The 17,075-nt window shown below is 43.1% G+C and overlaps 1 protein-coding gene across 2 annotated transcripts in view; it reads right to left on the bottom strand.

Annotated features, from left to right (window-relative positions):
- Positions 1-17,075, bottom strand: part of DCAF5 (DDB1 and CUL4 associated factor 5) — a 135,468-nt gene that overhangs the window by 20,389 nt on the left and 98,004 nt on the right. For both annotated transcript variants that reach the window (XM_053601783.1, XM_053601784.1), the window contains exon 7: positions 6,603-6,669. In XM_053601783.1, the coding sequence (XP_053457758.1) occupies positions 6,603-6,669 (67 nt within the window). The remainder of the gene's footprint in view (positions 1-6,602; positions 6,670-17,075) is intronic.

Genomic DNA, 17,075 nt, shown 5'->3' with positions numbered 1-17,075 from the left:
AAGCTTCCAATTTAAAGATGAGTGGATTGGGAAAATAAAACCAGGCCTACCAACTCCATTACAATACGCTTCTTCTCACAAACTGTAAGGTCTCACAGTGGAAGCGTATCTTGGGGAAAGCAATTTTATCTGTGAAAACCCAAAGGCCTTGGTCTAACAAGAACTAGGGGAAAAGAAGGGAAGTGCAATATAAGTATTTTCAAGAGACACTTACCTCCCTCACACTTCGCCAAACCCATTCCTTCCATACCCAAACTGCAAAGGAGAAAATGCTTAGGAAATTAAGGATCTACACTGATCTTACTATACATAGCAGTAACAAGGTCTTACATTTGAATGCATGTGTTTTCAGAAAGCTTCCAGGAGTATTACATCGCAACACAATACAAGGCAGAAAGTAGGGGAATTTGTAGAGGATTAAACAACACTGTTTTTTTTGGAGACAGAATCTTAAGCTGTCACCCTGGGTAGAGTGCCCTGACTCACAGCAACCTCAACTCTTGGGCTCAAGCGATCCTCTTGCCTTAGTTTTTCTATTTTTAGTAGAGACAGGGGTCTCGATTTTTGCTCAGGCTGATCTCCAACTCAGAAGCTCAAACAATCCACTTGCCTCCGCCTCCTAGAGTGCTAGGATTATAGGTGTGACCCACCACCCAGCCTGACAACACTGTTACATAAACTGCTTAGAATCATTCACCTAGCCAGCGGCAATTAAGTTCAAGGTAAGAGGACTTAAACTGAGTACAATTTTAACGCTAACGTCCCCTTCAATGCACCACATTGGCTTTGTATGAAATTGCTGGTTTACTTCTCTTCAGAATTGCCATGTAAAAGCAAATGTCCTTCCTACCCATTTGAAAGGTGTAAAACATGTTTTGATAGGATTTTTCTTTGCCACAGAGATATTCCCAGTTCTAGTCTTTCCTCTTATTTTTAAAGAGATTTTTAGAAATGAGTTATCATTTGAAATCAACTAAAAAATCAGACCTGATCTTGCCATGTAGCAAGTTTCACGGTGAGTATAGGTCTTAATATCTTGAAATGATCTCTTGGTCCACTAGGAAGTCTTCTGTGAATTACTTAGTCTATTCATTAAGTCAGTAGTTTATATAGTAAATAAATTTCATCTCTTTGGAGTTGGTTAAAAAAAAAAAAAAAAAGACTTATTGACAGTCTATCTGATTAAGAAAGCAGTGAAGAATAAGACTGCCTTGCCTTTGGGACCCATGCAGGACTGCTCTCTCAGCATCTGGCACACACAGTGAAACACACAGCAAGCATTTAATAAATGCTGATTACTTGTCATCTAGAGTCAAGTTCTGATTGTGCCATTAGGCATATAACATCAAGCCAGGTTCCCCTTATTAGCCTACCCTAGTTCAGATACATAGAGAGAACATATGCTCAGATACACTTGTCCTCGGCCTGTAACTGTTGGTCAAAGAGGCAGTAGGTCAGATTAGAGTTTCTTGGAAGAATTTTCCTTATCTAAGCCTTCAGAGCTAGAATCCAAGCCATGGATCCTAGCCTCAGACATTGTTTGCCTTGCTAAACCTTGCTAAATATATATATACACACACACATATATATATATTTTTTTGGGGGGGGGGGTTGAGACAGAGTTTCACTTTATAACCCACGGTAGAGTGCCGTGGTGTCACACAGCTCACAGCAACCTCCAACTCTTGGGTTTAGGCGATTCCCTTGCCTCAGCCTCCTGAGTAGCTGGGACTAAAGGCGCCTGCCACAACGCCCACCTATTTTTTGTTGCAGTTTGGCCGGGGCCAGGTTTGAACCCGCCACCCTCGGTATATGGGGCCGGCACCCTGCCCACTGAGCCACAGGCGCCGCCCTCTTGCTAAATATTTTATTTATTTATTTTTTTTGTAGAGACAGAGTCTCACTGTACCGCCCTCAGGTAGATTGCTGTGGCGTCACACGGCTCATAGCAACCTCTAACTCTTGGGCTTACGCGATTCTCTTGCCTCAGCCTCCCGAGCAGCTGGGATTACAGGCGCCCGCCACAACGCCCACCTATTTTTTGTTGCAGTTTGGCCAGGGCCAGGTTTGAACCCGCCACCTTCGGTATATGGGGCCGGCACCCTGCCCACTGAGCCACAGGCGCCGCCCTCTTGCTAAATATTTTTACAACTATGAATGAATTGCCAATATTTAAAAATAGAGGTACTACATATAAAAATAAGAGGTACCAAGTATTCCTAAAGCCCAGGTTGAAGAGTAGGGACAAAAAACAGGTAAGGTGAAAACGTGTACAAAGAGCAGTTAGACCATGACCCTCTTCCCCTGGGCCCTTATGGCCCAGAAACTGCCCTTTCCCCACACAAGAAGAGGTCTGGGGTTTGTCAACTGGGACTGACCTAAAGAGGATTTAGAATGGGATATAAGCCACAGACAGTGGTATTAAGCAAAAATCTGCATATAGTTCTGTTCAACTCACAGTTCCACACCCCTATTTGGCTCTTGGAGCCATAGTTTAACTGCCAGGCAAATACCTTCCAGGTAGGAGATTAAAGAGTCTTCTTTGTGGATATTAACTGATTTCAATAGCAGAAAGTAAACAGAAAATGTCCAAAATTGAAAATTCAAAACTATCATGAGCAGGCTTGGCTCCTGTAGCTCAGCAAGCTAGGGCATCAGCCACATCCATCAGGGCTGTTGAGTTCAAACCTGGGTACCAAACAATAATGACAACTACAACAAAAAGCTAGTCGGACATTGTGGCAGGTGCCTGTAGTCCCAGCTACTTTGGGAGGCTGAGGCAAGAGAACTGCTTAACCCAAGAGTTTGAGATTGCTGTGAGCTATGATGCTACAGCACTCTACAGAGGGTGACAAAGTGAGACTCTGTCTTAAAAAGAAAAAAAAACCGGGCAGCGCCTGTGGCTCAGTGAGCGGGGCGCCGGCCCCATGTGCCAAGGGTGGCGGGTTCAGACCCAGCCCTGGCCGAACTGCAACAGGAAAATAGCCGGGCGTTGTGGCGGGCGCCTGTAGTCCCAGCTGCTGGGGAGGCTGAGGCAAGAGAATCGTGTAAGCCCAAGAGTTGGAGGTTGCTGTGAGCCGTGTGATGTCATGGCACTCTACCGAGGGCGGTACAGTGAGACTGTCTCTACAAAAAAAGAAAAAGAAGAAAAAAACCATAAAGATAAAAAAATTCAAAAAACTGAAAATATTAAGAGCATGTTATAAGGAGAAGAAGAGAAAGGTTTATTAAGAAAATAAACTTAGGGGGCGGCGCCTGTGGCTCAGTTGGTAAGGCGCCGGCCCCATATACCAGGGGTGACGGGTTCAAACCCGGCCCCGGCCAAACTGCAACCAAAAAATAGCCGGGCATTGTGGCAGGCGCCTTTAGTCCCAGCTACTCGGGAGGCTGAGGCAAGAGAATCGCTTAAGCCCAGGAGTTGGAGGTTGCTGTGAGCTGTGTGAGGCCACGGCACTCTACCGAGGGCCATAAAGTGAGACCCTGTCTCTACAAAAAAAAAAAAAAAAAAGAAAAGAAAATAAACTTAGGGCAGCACCTGTGGCTCAAAGGAGTAGGGCACCAGCCCCATGTGCCAGAGGTGGCGGGTTCAAGCCCAGCCCTGGCCGGAAGCTGCAGAAAAAAAAAAAGAAAAAAGAAAATAAACTTACATATTACTTGATTATCTGGAAGAGTTGCGGCGAAAAAATAAACAGTTAAAAAAGTACTTAATTGCAAAAATAGCAGAATATATGAAAAACAAACAAGAAGGAAGGATCGAAAGAAAAAGGAAAGATTCATGAACTAAAAAAAGGAAAATGGCTGGGCATGGGAGCATGCACCTATTGTCTCAGCTACTTGGGAGGCGGAGGCAAGAAGATCACTCGAGCCCAAGAGTTCAAGACTATAGCTTACTATCTATGAATAATCACTGCACACCAGCCTGGGCAGCATGGGCAGACGCTGATCTTAAAGAATAAGGAAAAAGTAAAGAAGAAAGAATGTAAGTGGATCTGTCAGAATAGTGGCAAGAAGGCTGAATCCCCAAATGAGCCGAGACTTGCTAAAAATAATCTCAAAAGGTACTTTTGAGATGATGATCAAAGGGACAGACTTGCTGTGATTGATGATGTAATGTTGAAGAGTGACACAGAAAAAACAAACCACTCAACTATCAGTTGGTAAATCCAGCAAGAGGATAATCGTAAGGTTCCATCTTTAACAAAGAAACCCAAGGACCAAGTAAAGGATGGGGACCCAAAACCCAACCATATCAGTGTGGAAACAATGGGGCTTCTAGCCAACTCCAAGTGTAACATAAGCAGATTGTGCGTTCTATTACCTCTTAAAAGCTTATATGATACTGGATGTACTTTCTGAAATACCATGCATGTAGCACACTTTAAAATCAAGGAGCTAGCCAGGCACGGTGGCTCATGCCTATAATCCTAGCACTCTGGGAGGCCTCAGCCTCCGGAGTAGTTGGGACTACAGGCACTCGCCACAACGCCTTGCTATTTTTAGAGACCAGGTCTCCCTTTTGCTGAGGCTGCTGCTCTTTGAACTCATGAGTTCAAGCAATCTACCCACCGTGGCCTCCCAGAGTGCTAGGATTACAGGCATGAGCCACTGTGCCTGGCCCTCAGAAGACAATTAAAGCAAATGTACAAATATTTCTTTCTAATTCATGTCTGAGGCTGGCAAAACCCCAGGGAATGTACCTATTCACAGAGAAAGCCTCCCCTTAGTTAACATGATTGGGGAGGCCAAAGGAAAGGAAGAGCCCTACCAACTGTTTGTAGAGTAATAAGTAGAATATGAAGATGGATAATAAAGGAAAAGTATATAAAAGCAAGACAAAAATATTCCAGGTGTGAAAAAGAAGAGAGGAAATAAAGGACATAAAGAAGATCTATGAAGTCTAAAGAAAGGCTCTTAGGAGGAAAAAAATCTAATGATTATTTATGTCAGATGGTGTCTGAGGGATTTAGTTAAATATGGCTCTTAATTTTTATTTAAAAATTAGGCCCGATGCAGTGGCTCATGCCTATAATCCCAGCTATTTGGGAGACTGAGCCAGGAGGATCACAACTTCAAGACTACCCTAAACAACAAAGCAAGACATTCTCTCTTTTTTTTTTTTTTTTTTTTGAGACAGTCTTAACTCTGATGCCCTAGGTAGAATGCCCTGGAATCATAGCTCACAGCAGCCTAAAACTCTTGGGCTCAAGCAATCCCCTTGCCTCAGCCTCCCGAGTAGCAGAGACTATAGGCGCCTGCCACAATGCCAGGCTACTTGGGCACAGAGGCTCACACCTGTAATCCTAGCACTCTGGGAGGCCAAGGCGGTTGGATTGCCTGAGCTCAGTAGTTTGAAACTAACCTAAGCAAGGGTGAGACCCCATCTCAACAAATGAAAAAAGAAAAAGTAGCCAAGTGTGGTGGTGGGTGCCTGTACTCCCTGTACTCCTTCCAAATACTTGGAAGGCTGAGGCAACAGGATTGCTTGAGCCCAAGAGATTAAGGCTGCTAAGAGCAATGATGCCATGGCCCTCTACCTAGGGACAGGGTAAGACTCTGTCTCAAAAAAAAAAAAAAAAAAAAAATTAAAAATTATAAAAAATTCAGTTTTAATAAACAAAACAAACAAAAAAAGCATTAGCTAGATGTGGTGGCACATGCCTATAGTTTCAGCTACTTGGAAGGCTAAGGGCAGAAGCATAAGGGTACAGTTAGCTATGGTGGACCCACTGCAGTCCACCAGCCTGGATGGCAGAGCAACACTCTATCTCTTAAAAAAAAAAAAAAAGACAGGCCAAGCTCAGTGGCTCATGCTTGTAATCCTAGCACTCTGGGAGGCTGAGGCAGGTGGATTACCTGAGCTCATGAGTTTGAGACTAGCGTAAGCCAGAGCTAGACCTTGTCTCAAAAAAAAAAAAAACAGCCGGGCTCGGCGCCTGTGGCCTGTAGTACACCTGAGCTGGTGGGTTTGAATCCAACCCGGGCCCGCCAAACAACAATGACAGCCTCAACCAAAAAACAGCTGGGCGTTGTGGCAGGTGCCTGTAGTCCCAGCTACTTGGGAGGCTGGAATCATTTGAGCCCAGGAGTTGAAGGTTGTGGTGAGCTGTGAAGCCACAGCACTCTACCCAGGGCAATAGCTTGAGGCTCTGTCTCAAAAAACCAAACAAACAACAACAACAACAACAAAAAATAAAATAAAATAAAAAACGGCCGGGCGTTGTGGCGGGTCTCCATAATCCTAGCTACTTGGGAGGCTGAGGTAAGAAAATCGTTTAAGCTCAAGTTTGAGGTTGCTGTGAGCTGTGACACCATGGCACTGTACTGAGGGCCACAAAGTAATACTCTGTCTCAAAAAAATAAAGAAAGAAAAGGAAGGAAGGGAATGGGAAGGGAAAGGGAAAGGGAGGGGAAGGGAAGGAGAAGGGGAATGGGAACGGAAAGGGAAAGGAAGAAAGAAAAGATAAAATATTAAAAAATAAAAGTTCCTTTAGTCATTTTCACAATAAACTGCTCATTATGTTAAAAGAGAAATAAGATCCTCTATTGCTATAGATCTCAGCGCATAGCACACCAAAGGTCAAGAGAACTAGGGATATACTCACCTGCTTCTGGATCTGCAGGAATTTTCCACATGTACAGGTTGAAGTCATCAGAGCCTGAAAGGATATACTGTTGAAACAAAAAATACATGTTGTATGTTACATATTATAATATGTAATAAATTTATACTGATTTATATAGGGTGTCACAAAGGTCATCTTACATAGGAAAATTAACAAGTTTACATTACATATTATTTTATTTATTTATTTTTTGGATAGAATTTTTTTTAATTGTTGGGGAATCATTGAGGTATATTATATTTTATACTGTTATATTTTATATTTTTATCTTTTAAATTTATGTATCAACATGTAAAGATATCTTTTATAAATCTTTTATAAAATTTTGCAAAGAACATTTTATAAATAAAGGTACATTTAGCTAAATTTCCCATTTTCCCTAAATATGTATATATGGTAAACTCTGGGATACACTGTATGTGTAATATATTTTATCTATGTACACAGAGATTATTTTTTTAAACAAATGAGATAAAAAGGCATATATTAAGGCAGTACACAGCAAATACCCTCTTTAAATACTTGCCTATCCAGACTTGTTAGCGGCTCAGCGCCTGTAGCTCAGTGGCTAGGGTGCCAGCCACATACACTGGAGCTGATGAGTTCAAATACAGCCCGGGCCTGCCAAACAACAATAACAACTACAACAAAAAAAATAGCTGGGCATTGTGGTGGGGGCCTGTATTCCCAGCTACTTGGGAGGCTGATGCAATGTCTCCTTTGAGCCCAAGAGTTTGAGGTTGCTGTGAGCTGTGACACCATGGCATTCTACTGAGGGCAACGTAGTGAGACTCTGCCTCGAGAGAGAAAAAAAAAAAAAGCCGCTTGTTAGCTAAAAATCAGCAGCAACAACAAAAAATGGCCTACTCCAAAAAGGGGCAAAGGATTTGAACAGACGTTACTCCAAAGACATACAAATGGCCAATAAATACATGAAAAGATGCTCAATCTAATAATTAGGGAAATGCAAATGAAAACCACAATGAAATATTCTTTCACACCCATTAGAATGGCTATTTCCAAAAACACAAAAAAGAATTGGGAGGGATGTGGATAAAGTGTAACCCTTCTACACTGGTAGTAGGAAGGTATAATGGTACAGCTACTGTGGAAAACAGTATAGCAATTCCTCAAAACAATGGAAATAGAACTACCATCTGACCCAGCAATTCTAATCCTAGATAAATATCCTAAAACTGAAAGCAGGGACTCTAACAGAAACCTATAACACCAAGTTCATTAGTAGCATTATTTATAATAGCCAAAAGGTAAAAATAACCCAGGTGTCCATCAACAGATGAATGAATAAACAAAATGTGGCAATACACAATGAAATATTATTCAGACTATTTTTTTTTTTTTTTTGAGATGGAGTATCACTGCATCACTCTGGGTAGAGTGCTGTGGTGTCACAGCTCATAGTAACCTCAAATTCTTGGGCTCAAGCAATTCTCTTGCCTCAGCCTCCTGACTAGCTGGGACTACAGGCACCAGCCACAATGCTTAGCTATTTTTAGAGACAGGGTCTGGCTCTTGCTCAGGCTGGTCTCAAATTCCTGAGCCCAGACAATCCACCCACCTCTACCCTTCCAGAGTGCTAGGATTATAGGCATGAGCCACCGTGCCCCAACTATCATTCAGACACATGCTGTGATATAGGTAAACCTTGACAACATTATAGTAAGTGAAATATGTAGACAAAAGAAGATAAACATCCCGTGAGGTACTTAAGAGTTCTGAAAATCACAGAAACAGAATGGTGGGTGCCAGGACCTGGGATAGGACTGACTAGTGGAGTTAGTGCTCAGGGGTACAAAGTTTTAGTTTAGGTTGATGAAAAAGTTCTGGAGATTGAGGTGGCGCCTGTGGCTCAGTGAGTAGGGCGCCAGTCCCATATACGGGTGGAGGGGTGGGGAAGGGCAGGTTCAAACCTGGCCCCGGTCAACCTGCAACAACAAAAAAATAAATCTTCATGGCTCGGTGCCTGTGGCTTAAGCGACTAAGGTGCCAGCCACATACACCTGAGCTGGCAAGTTCGAATCCAGCCTGGGCCCGCCAAACAACAATGACGGGGGCAACCAAAAAATAGCCAGGCGTTGTGGAGGGCGCCTGTGGTCCCAGCTACTTGGGAGGTAGAGGCAGGAGAATCGCTTGAGCCCAGGAGTTTGAGGTTGCTGTGAGCTGTGATGTCACAGCACTCTACCCAGGGTGACAGCTTGAGGCTCTGTCTCAAAAAAAAAAAAAAAGTTATGGAGACAGACGGTGAGGGTTGCACAATAATGTGAATGTACTTAATGCCACTGAACTATATTACTTAAAAATGGTTAAAACAGGGCGGCTCCTGTGGCTCAGTCAGTAAGGCGCCGGCCCCATATACCGAGGGTGGCGGGTTCAAACCCGGCCCCGGCCAAACTGCAACAAAAAAATAGCTGGGCGTTGTGGCGGGCGCCTGTAGTCCCAGCTACTCGGGAGGCTGAGGCAGGAGAATCACTTAAGCCCAGGAGTTGGAGGTTGCTGTGAGCTGTGTGATGCCATGGCACTCTACTGAGGGCCATAAAGTGAGACTCTGTCTCTACCAAAAAAAAAAAAAAAAAATGGTTAAAACAATACATCTCATGTTATGTATATTTTACTACCATTTAAAAATTTTTTTTTTTTCTGGGCGGCACCTGTGGCTCAGTGAGTAGGGCGCCGGCCCCATATGCCGAGGGTGGCGGGTTCAAACCCAGCCCCGGCCAAACTGCAACAAAAAAATAGCCGGGCGTTGTGGCGGGCGCCTGTAGTCCCAGCTGCTCGGGAGGCTGAGGCAAGAGAATCGCGTAAGCACAACAGCTGGAGGTTGCTGTGAGCTGTGTGACGCCACGGCACTCTACCCGAGGGCGGTACAGTGAGACTCTGTCTCTACAAAAAAAAAAATAATAATAAATAAATAATAAAGTAAAAATTTTTTTTTCTTTGAGACAGAGCCTCAAGCTATCGCCCTGGGTAGAGTGCCGTAGTGTCACAGCTCACAGCAACCTCCAACTCCTGGGCTTAAGCGATTCTCTTGCCTCTGCCTCCTGAGTAGCTGGAACTACAGGAGCCCACCAGAACACCTGGCTATTTTTTTGGTTGTAGTTGTCATCCTTTGGCAGGCCCGGGCCAGATTCAAACTCACCAGCTCTGGTGTATGTGGCTGGCGCCTTAGCTGCTTGAGCTACAGATGCCACCCATTTAAAAAAAAAATTTTTTTTTTGGAGACAGTCTCAAGCTGTCCCCCTGGGGAGACTACCGTGGCATCACAGCTCACACCAACCTCCAACTCCTGGGCGCAAGCGATTCTCCTGCCTCTGCCTCCCAAGTAGCTGGGATTACAGGTGCTTGCCACAACGCCTGGCTATTTTTTGGTTGCAGCCATCATTGTTTGGTGGGCCTGGGCTGGATTTGAACCCACCAGCTCAGGTGTATGTGGCTGGTGCCTTAGCCGCTTGAGCCACAGGCGCCGAGCCCATTTAAAAAATTTTTAATACAGAAAATAAAAGGTAAAAGCTTCCCAGAGATCCTGAACTTGCGGGTTGTGAGCCGGTATCTCTGAAAAGAAAGCCACTGCCAACACACCCACAAGTTAGTGCCAGGGGCATAAGCAATCCCCTTTTATGTGGCAGCTTTAAACTGTTTAATTTCAAAAAGATAGAACATGGCTGGGCGCCTGTAATTCAGCAGCTAGAGCGCAGCCACATACACTGGAGCTGGTAGGTTCGAATCCAGCCTGGCCTGCCAAACAACAATGAGAACTACAACAAAAAAATAGCCAGGCATTCCCAGCTACCTGGGAGGCACTCTACCAAGGGCGACATAGTAAGGCTCTGTCTCAAAAAAAAAAAAAGATAGAACACTATGCCAACTTATTTTAATTTAGACTTATAAAAACATTGTCTAACATTGCCTAAATAGCAACAAGTGAGCAATTCTGATAGCTCATTTATTTCCAAAGATTAACATAAGTGTTTTACTTTAAGTTGAGGGCAGCATTTCTTCCTGTCTTTTGACTTCACCTGTTTCTTTCTCTTAAAAAAAGAACAAGCCTACAGTTTTCTAAAGAAAACTTTGAATTTTAAAATGACACTGATCAATTCCAGATAAGTATAAATCACACAATCTCATATCTAATGTAAATACCTTGTAACCATTTAAAAATCAATTTATTGGGCGGCACCTGTGGTTCAGTGGGTAAGGCATCGGCCCCATATACCAAGGGTGGCGGTTTTTCCAACCTGGCCCCGGCCAAACTGTAACAAAAAATAGCCGGTGTTGTGGCGGGCACCTATAGTCCAAGCTACTCAGGAGGCGGAGGTAAAAGAATCACCTAAGCCCAGGAGTTGGAGGTTGCTGTGAACTGTGATGCCACAGTTCTACTGAAGGTGATAGAGTGAGACTCTGTCTCTTGCAATTCTCTTGCCTCAGCTTCCCAAGTAGCTGGGACTACAGGCTCCTGCCACAATGCCTGGCTATTTTTAGAGATGGAGTCTTGCTCTGGCTCAGACCTGTGAGCTCAGGCAATCCATTCCCCTTGGCCTCCAAGAGTGCTAGGCTTATGGGCGTGAGCCATCGCGCCTGGCCTGTTGCTGTTTTTAGGGACAGGTCTTGCTTGTACCCAGTGGCAGTTAAATTTAAAGATAAGGAAAATGCTGCCCACAAGAGTTAGGATATGGTGGATGAAGTAGTGGTTTCAGTTTCCTCATCTGCAAAATGAGAACTGAACTGGTTGCTCTCTGAGGCTCATTTAATTCTAAGACTCTGTGATTATTCTGTGAAAAAAAAGTCTATTTTGGATCAGACCTGAAAGTCCTTAAACTACCAGCCCAAATGACTTAATAAGTCACTACACAAACATGCTCAAGAATCACAGAGCTTGGTGGCTCATACCTATAATCCCAACTATTTGGGAAGATAAGGTGAAAGGACTGCCTGAGCCAAGGAGTTATGAGACAGTTCAGAGACCAGCCTGGGCAACATGGTGAGATGCTATCTCATTAAACAAAATGAAAAACAAAAACAAATATGTTCTCAATGCTATGTGTAGAAACTAACAAAAACAAAAACACTCCAGATATGCTCAAGGAAAGGAAACCCAAAGACTAATCTAGTTATATTTCAATCAAGAAGCTTCCTTAACAATAAAAAGTATGATTTTAAAAATGGGCAAAGGCATCCCAGGGATGCAAGGCTGGTATAACATACGCAAGTCCATAAACGTTATCCACCATATTAACACAGGCAAAAATAAAGATCACATGATCCTCTCAATAGATGCAGAAAAAGCATTTGATAAAATCCAGCATCCTTTTCTAATTAGAACACTGAAGAGTATACGCATAGGTGGCACATTTCTAAAACTGATTGAAGCTATCTATGACAAACCCACAGCCAATATTTTACTAAATGGAGTAAAACTGAAAGCTTTTCCCCCTAGAACTGGAACCAGACAAGGTTGTCCTCTGTCACCTTTACTATTCAACATAGTGCTGGAAGTTCTAGCCAATAGAATTAGGCAAGACAAGGAAATAAAGGGAATCCAAATGGGAGCAGAGGAGGTCAAACTCTCCCTCTTTGCTGATGACATGATCCTATACTTAGAGAACCCCAAAGACTCAACCACAAGACTCCTAGAAGTCATCAAAAAATACAGTAATGTTTCAGGATATAAAATCAATGTCCACAAGTCAGTAGCCTTTGTATACACCAATAACAGTCAAGATGAGAAGCTAATTAAGGACACAACTCCCTTCACCTTCACCATAGTTTCAAAGAAAATGAAATACCTAGGAATATACCTAACGAAGGAGGTGAAGGACCTCTATAAAGAAAATTATGAAACCCTCAGAAAGGAAATAGCAGAGGATATTAACAAATGGAAGAACATACCATGCTCATGGCTGGGAAGAATCAACATTGTTAAAATGTCTATACTTCCCAAAGCAATCTACCTATTCAATGCCATTCCTATCAAAATACCAACATCGTACTTTCAAGATTTGGAAAAAATGATTCTGCATTTTGTATGGAACCAGAAAAAAACCCATATAGCTAAGGCAGTTCTTAGTAATAAAAATAAAGCTGGGGGCATCAGCATACCAGATTTTAGTCTGTACTACAAAGCCATAGTGGTCAAGACAGCATGGTACTGGCACAAAAATAGAGACATAGACACTTGGAATCGAATAGAAAACCAGGAAATGAAACTTACAACCACCTAATCTCGATAAACCAAACAAGAACATACCTTGTGGGAAAGACTCCCTATTCAATAAACGGTGTTGGGAGAACTGGATGTCTACATGTAAAAGACTGAAACTGGACCCACACCATTCCCCACTCACGAAAATTGATTCAAGATGGATAAAGGACTTAAATTTAAGGTATGAAACAATAAAAATCCTCAAAGAAAGCATAGGAAAAACACTGGAAGATATTGGCCTGGGGAAAGACTTCATGAAGAAGACTGCCATGGCAATTGCAACAACAACAAAAATAAACAAATGGGACTTCATTAAACTGAAAAGCTTCTGTACAGCTAAGGAGACAATAACCAAAGCAAAGAGACAACCTACACAATGGGAAAGGGTATTTGCATATTTTCAATCACACAAAAGCTTGGTAACTAGGATCTATAGAGAACTCAAATTAATCCACATGAAAAAAGCCAACAATCGGGCGGCACCTGTGGCTCAGTCGGTAAGGCGCCGGCCCCATATACCTGAGGGTCGCGGGTTCAAACCCGGCCCCGGCCAAACTGCAACCAAAAAATAGCCGGGCTTTGTGGCGGGCGCCTGTAGTCCCAGCTACTCGGGAGGCTGAGGAAGAGAATCGCTTAAGCCCAGGAGTTGGAGGTTGCTGTGAGCTGTGTGAGGCCACGGCACTCTACCGAGGGCCATAAAGTGAGACTCTGTCTCTACAAAAAAAAAAAAGAAAAAAGCCAACAATCCCATATATCAATGGGCAAGAGACATGAATAGAACTTTCTCTAAAGATGACAGACGAATGGCTAACAAACACATGAAAAAATGTTCATCATCTCTATATATTAGAGAAATGCAAATCAAAACAACCCTGAGATATCATCTAACCCCAGTGAGAATGGCCCACATCACAAAATCTCAAAACTGCAGATGCTGGCGTGGATGTGGAGAGAAGGGAACACTTTTACACTGCTGGTGGGACTGCAAACTAGTACAACCTTTCTGGAAGGAAGTATGTCGAAACCTCAAAGCACTCAAGCTAGACCTCTCATTTGATCCTGCAATCCCATTACTGGGCATCTACCCAGAAGGAAAAAAATCCTTTTATCATAAGGACAATTGTACTAGACTGTTTATTGCAGCTCAATTAAAAAAAAAATAAAAATGGGCAAAGGACATGAATAGACATTTTTCCAAAGAACATATAATAGCATAGCCATATACAAATGGCAAATAAGCACATGAAAAGATGTTCAACATCATTAATAAATAGGGAAATACAAATCAACAGTGAGATACTACCTCATATCCATCAGGATGGCTACTATCACCCCCCAAAAAATTAAAATATAATTATCATATAATCCAGAAATTCTACTTCTGGATATATATATCCAAAAGGACTAAAAACAGGGTTACAGATATTTGCAACCTATGTCCATAGCAGCACTATTCACAATAGCCAACAGTAGAAGCAACCCAAGTGTTCACAGACTATCTTAACAAGGAAGGAAAATCTGACACATGATACAACAGAAATTAACCTTTAGGACATTGCACTAAGTGAAAAAAGCCCATCATAAAAAGACAAACACTGTATTCTTCTATTTGTATGAGGTTTCTAGAGTAGTCAAATACATAGAAACAGAATGATGGTTACCAGAACCTAAGGGGTCCTGGGGAAAATGGGGCTTTTGTTTTTTATTGCAGTTTGGCCGGGGCCAGGTTTGAACCTGCCACCCTTGGTATATGGGGCCGGCACCCTACCCACTGAGCCACAGGCACTGCCCCGGGCTTTTGTTTTTTAATGGGTACAGAGTTTCAATTTTGTCAGGTAAAAAAGTCCAGAGATTGGTTGCACAATAACGTGAATATAATTACACTAGTGAACTGTACACTTAGAAATGGTTAAAATAGTTGTTTTTTTTTTTAAGACAGCATCTCACTCTGTTGGCCAGGCTGGTTTCAAACTCCTGGGCTCAAATGATGCTTCTGTCCCAGCCTTGTGAATACCTGGGACTTCAGGTGTTGCACACAACCACATCCAGCTAAGATGCTAAATTTTATGCACTTTATAACCACATTAAAGAATTAAAATAAAAGATAAAAAATAACAAATGTTTGTGATGATGTGGAAAAATTAAGAACCCCCCCCCCTTCTTTTTTTTTTTGAGACAGAGTCTCACTTTGTCACCCTCGGCAGAGTGCCATGGTGTCACAGCTCACAGCAACCTCCAACTCCTTGGCTTAGGCGATTCTCTTGCCTCAGCCTACGGAGTAACTAGGACCACAGGCACTGGCCACAATTCCTGGCTATTTTCGTTGTTGCAGTTTGGCGGGGGCCGGGTTTGAACCTGCCTCCCTAGGTACATGGGTCTGGCGCCCTACTCACTGAGCCACAGGCGCCGCCAAGAACCCTTTTGAATTTTTGGTGGGAATATGAAATGGAATAGCCACTAAGGAAAACAGCATGGCAGTTCCTCAGAAATAAAAAAACAGATTTACCATATTATCCAGCAATTCTACTTTTAGGTGTAGGTATATATCCAAAGAATTTAAAGTAGGGCCTCAAAGAGATACTTGTACATCCACGTTCACAGCAGCATATTCACAATAGCCATAAGGTAGAAATCACCCAAATGTTTATGGACAGGTGAATGTATAAAGAAAATGTGGTATATACGTACAATGGAACATTATTCATCCTTAAAAAGAAAGGAAGGAAATTCTCCCACATGTTGCAATGTGAATAAACCTTGAGGTCATTATGCTAAGTAAAATAAGCTACTCACAAAAAAACAAATACTATGTGATTCCACTTACGTGTACCTAGAGTAGTCAAATCATAGAGACCAAGTAGAATAGTGATTTCCAGGCAGTGCAGGGAGAGTGAACAGGAAAGTAGTTTTTAATTGGTATAGAGTTCCAGGATGAGATGATGAAGTTTTAGAGATGGATAGTGGTGATGTGAATATTTGTACTTAACACAACTAAATTATATGCTTAAAAAGGAGAACTGCGGTTTAAAAGGTAAAAGGATGAGGCTAGGCGTGGTGGCTCACCACTGTAATTCTAGCACTCTGGGAGGCTGAGGCGGGTGGATTGCCTGAGCTCACAGCCTCAAGACCAGCCTGAGCAAGAGCACAACCCCCTCTCTAAAACTATCCAGGTGCTGTGGCAGGCACCCGTAGTCCCAGCTATTCAGGAGGCTGAGACAAGAGAATCACTTGAGCCCAAGAGTTTGAGGTTGCTGTGAGCTGTGACACCACAGCACTCTACCAAGAGCGAAAAAGTGAGTCTCTGTCTCAAAAAAAAAAAAAGAATAACAATAAATAAATAAATTAATAAATAAATAAAAGGTGAAAGGATGGAGCAGGTGTGGTGGTTCACACCTATAATTCTAGTACTCTAGGAGGCCCAGGTGGGAGGATCACTTGAGTTTAGGAGTTCAAAACCTAGCTTGGGAAAGAGTGAGACCCCTATCTCTGCTTAAAATAGAAAAATTAGCTGGGTGTTGTGGTAAGTGCCTGCAGTCCTAGTTACTCTGGAGGCTGAGGCAAGGAGGATCACTGGAGCCCAGGAGTGTGAGGTTGCTGTGAGCTAGGCTGAGGTCATGGTATGATAGCCTCGGCAAGAGTGGGACTTTGTCTCAAAAAAAAAAAAAGTAAAAGGATGGAAGGAGAAAAGATAAAGCAATGGCACCCATTTTTCTTTTTTTTAAAGAGACAAGAGTCTTACTTTATCACCCTCGGTAAAGTGCTGTGTTGTCACAGCTCACAGCAACTTCCAACTCCTGGGCTTAGATGATTCTCTTGCCTCAGCCTCTCAAGTAGCTGGGACTACAGGTGCCCACCACAATGTCCAGCTCTTTTGTTGTTGCAGTTTGGCCAGAGCTGGGTTTGAACCCACCACCCTCGGTAAATGGGGCTGGCGCCCTACCCACTGAGCCACAGGTGCTGCCTGGTACTCATGTTTTGTTTTGTTTTGTTTTTTTTTATAGAGACAGAGTCTCACTTTATAGCCCTCGGTAGAGTGCCATGGCATCACACAGCTCACAGCAACCTCCAACTCCTGGGCTTCAGCGATTCTCTTGCCTCAGCCTCCCGAGCAGCTGGGACTACAGGCGCCCGCCACAACGCCCAGCTATTTTTTGGTTGCAGTTCAGCCGGGGCCGGCGCCTTACCGACTGAGCCACAGGCGCCGCCCCCGGTACTCATGTTTTAACAGAAGTAGG

This window comes from Nycticebus coucang, chromosome 9 (genome assembly GCF_027406575.1).
Source record: "Nycticebus coucang isolate mNycCou1 chromosome 9, mNycCou1.pri, whole genome shotgun sequence".
Taxonomy (NCBI): domain Eukaryota; kingdom Metazoa; phylum Chordata; class Mammalia; order Primates; family Lorisidae; genus Nycticebus; species Nycticebus coucang.
The sequence above is the reverse complement of the archived record's forward strand: the minus strand, read 5'-3'. Positions and strand labels throughout refer to the sequence as shown.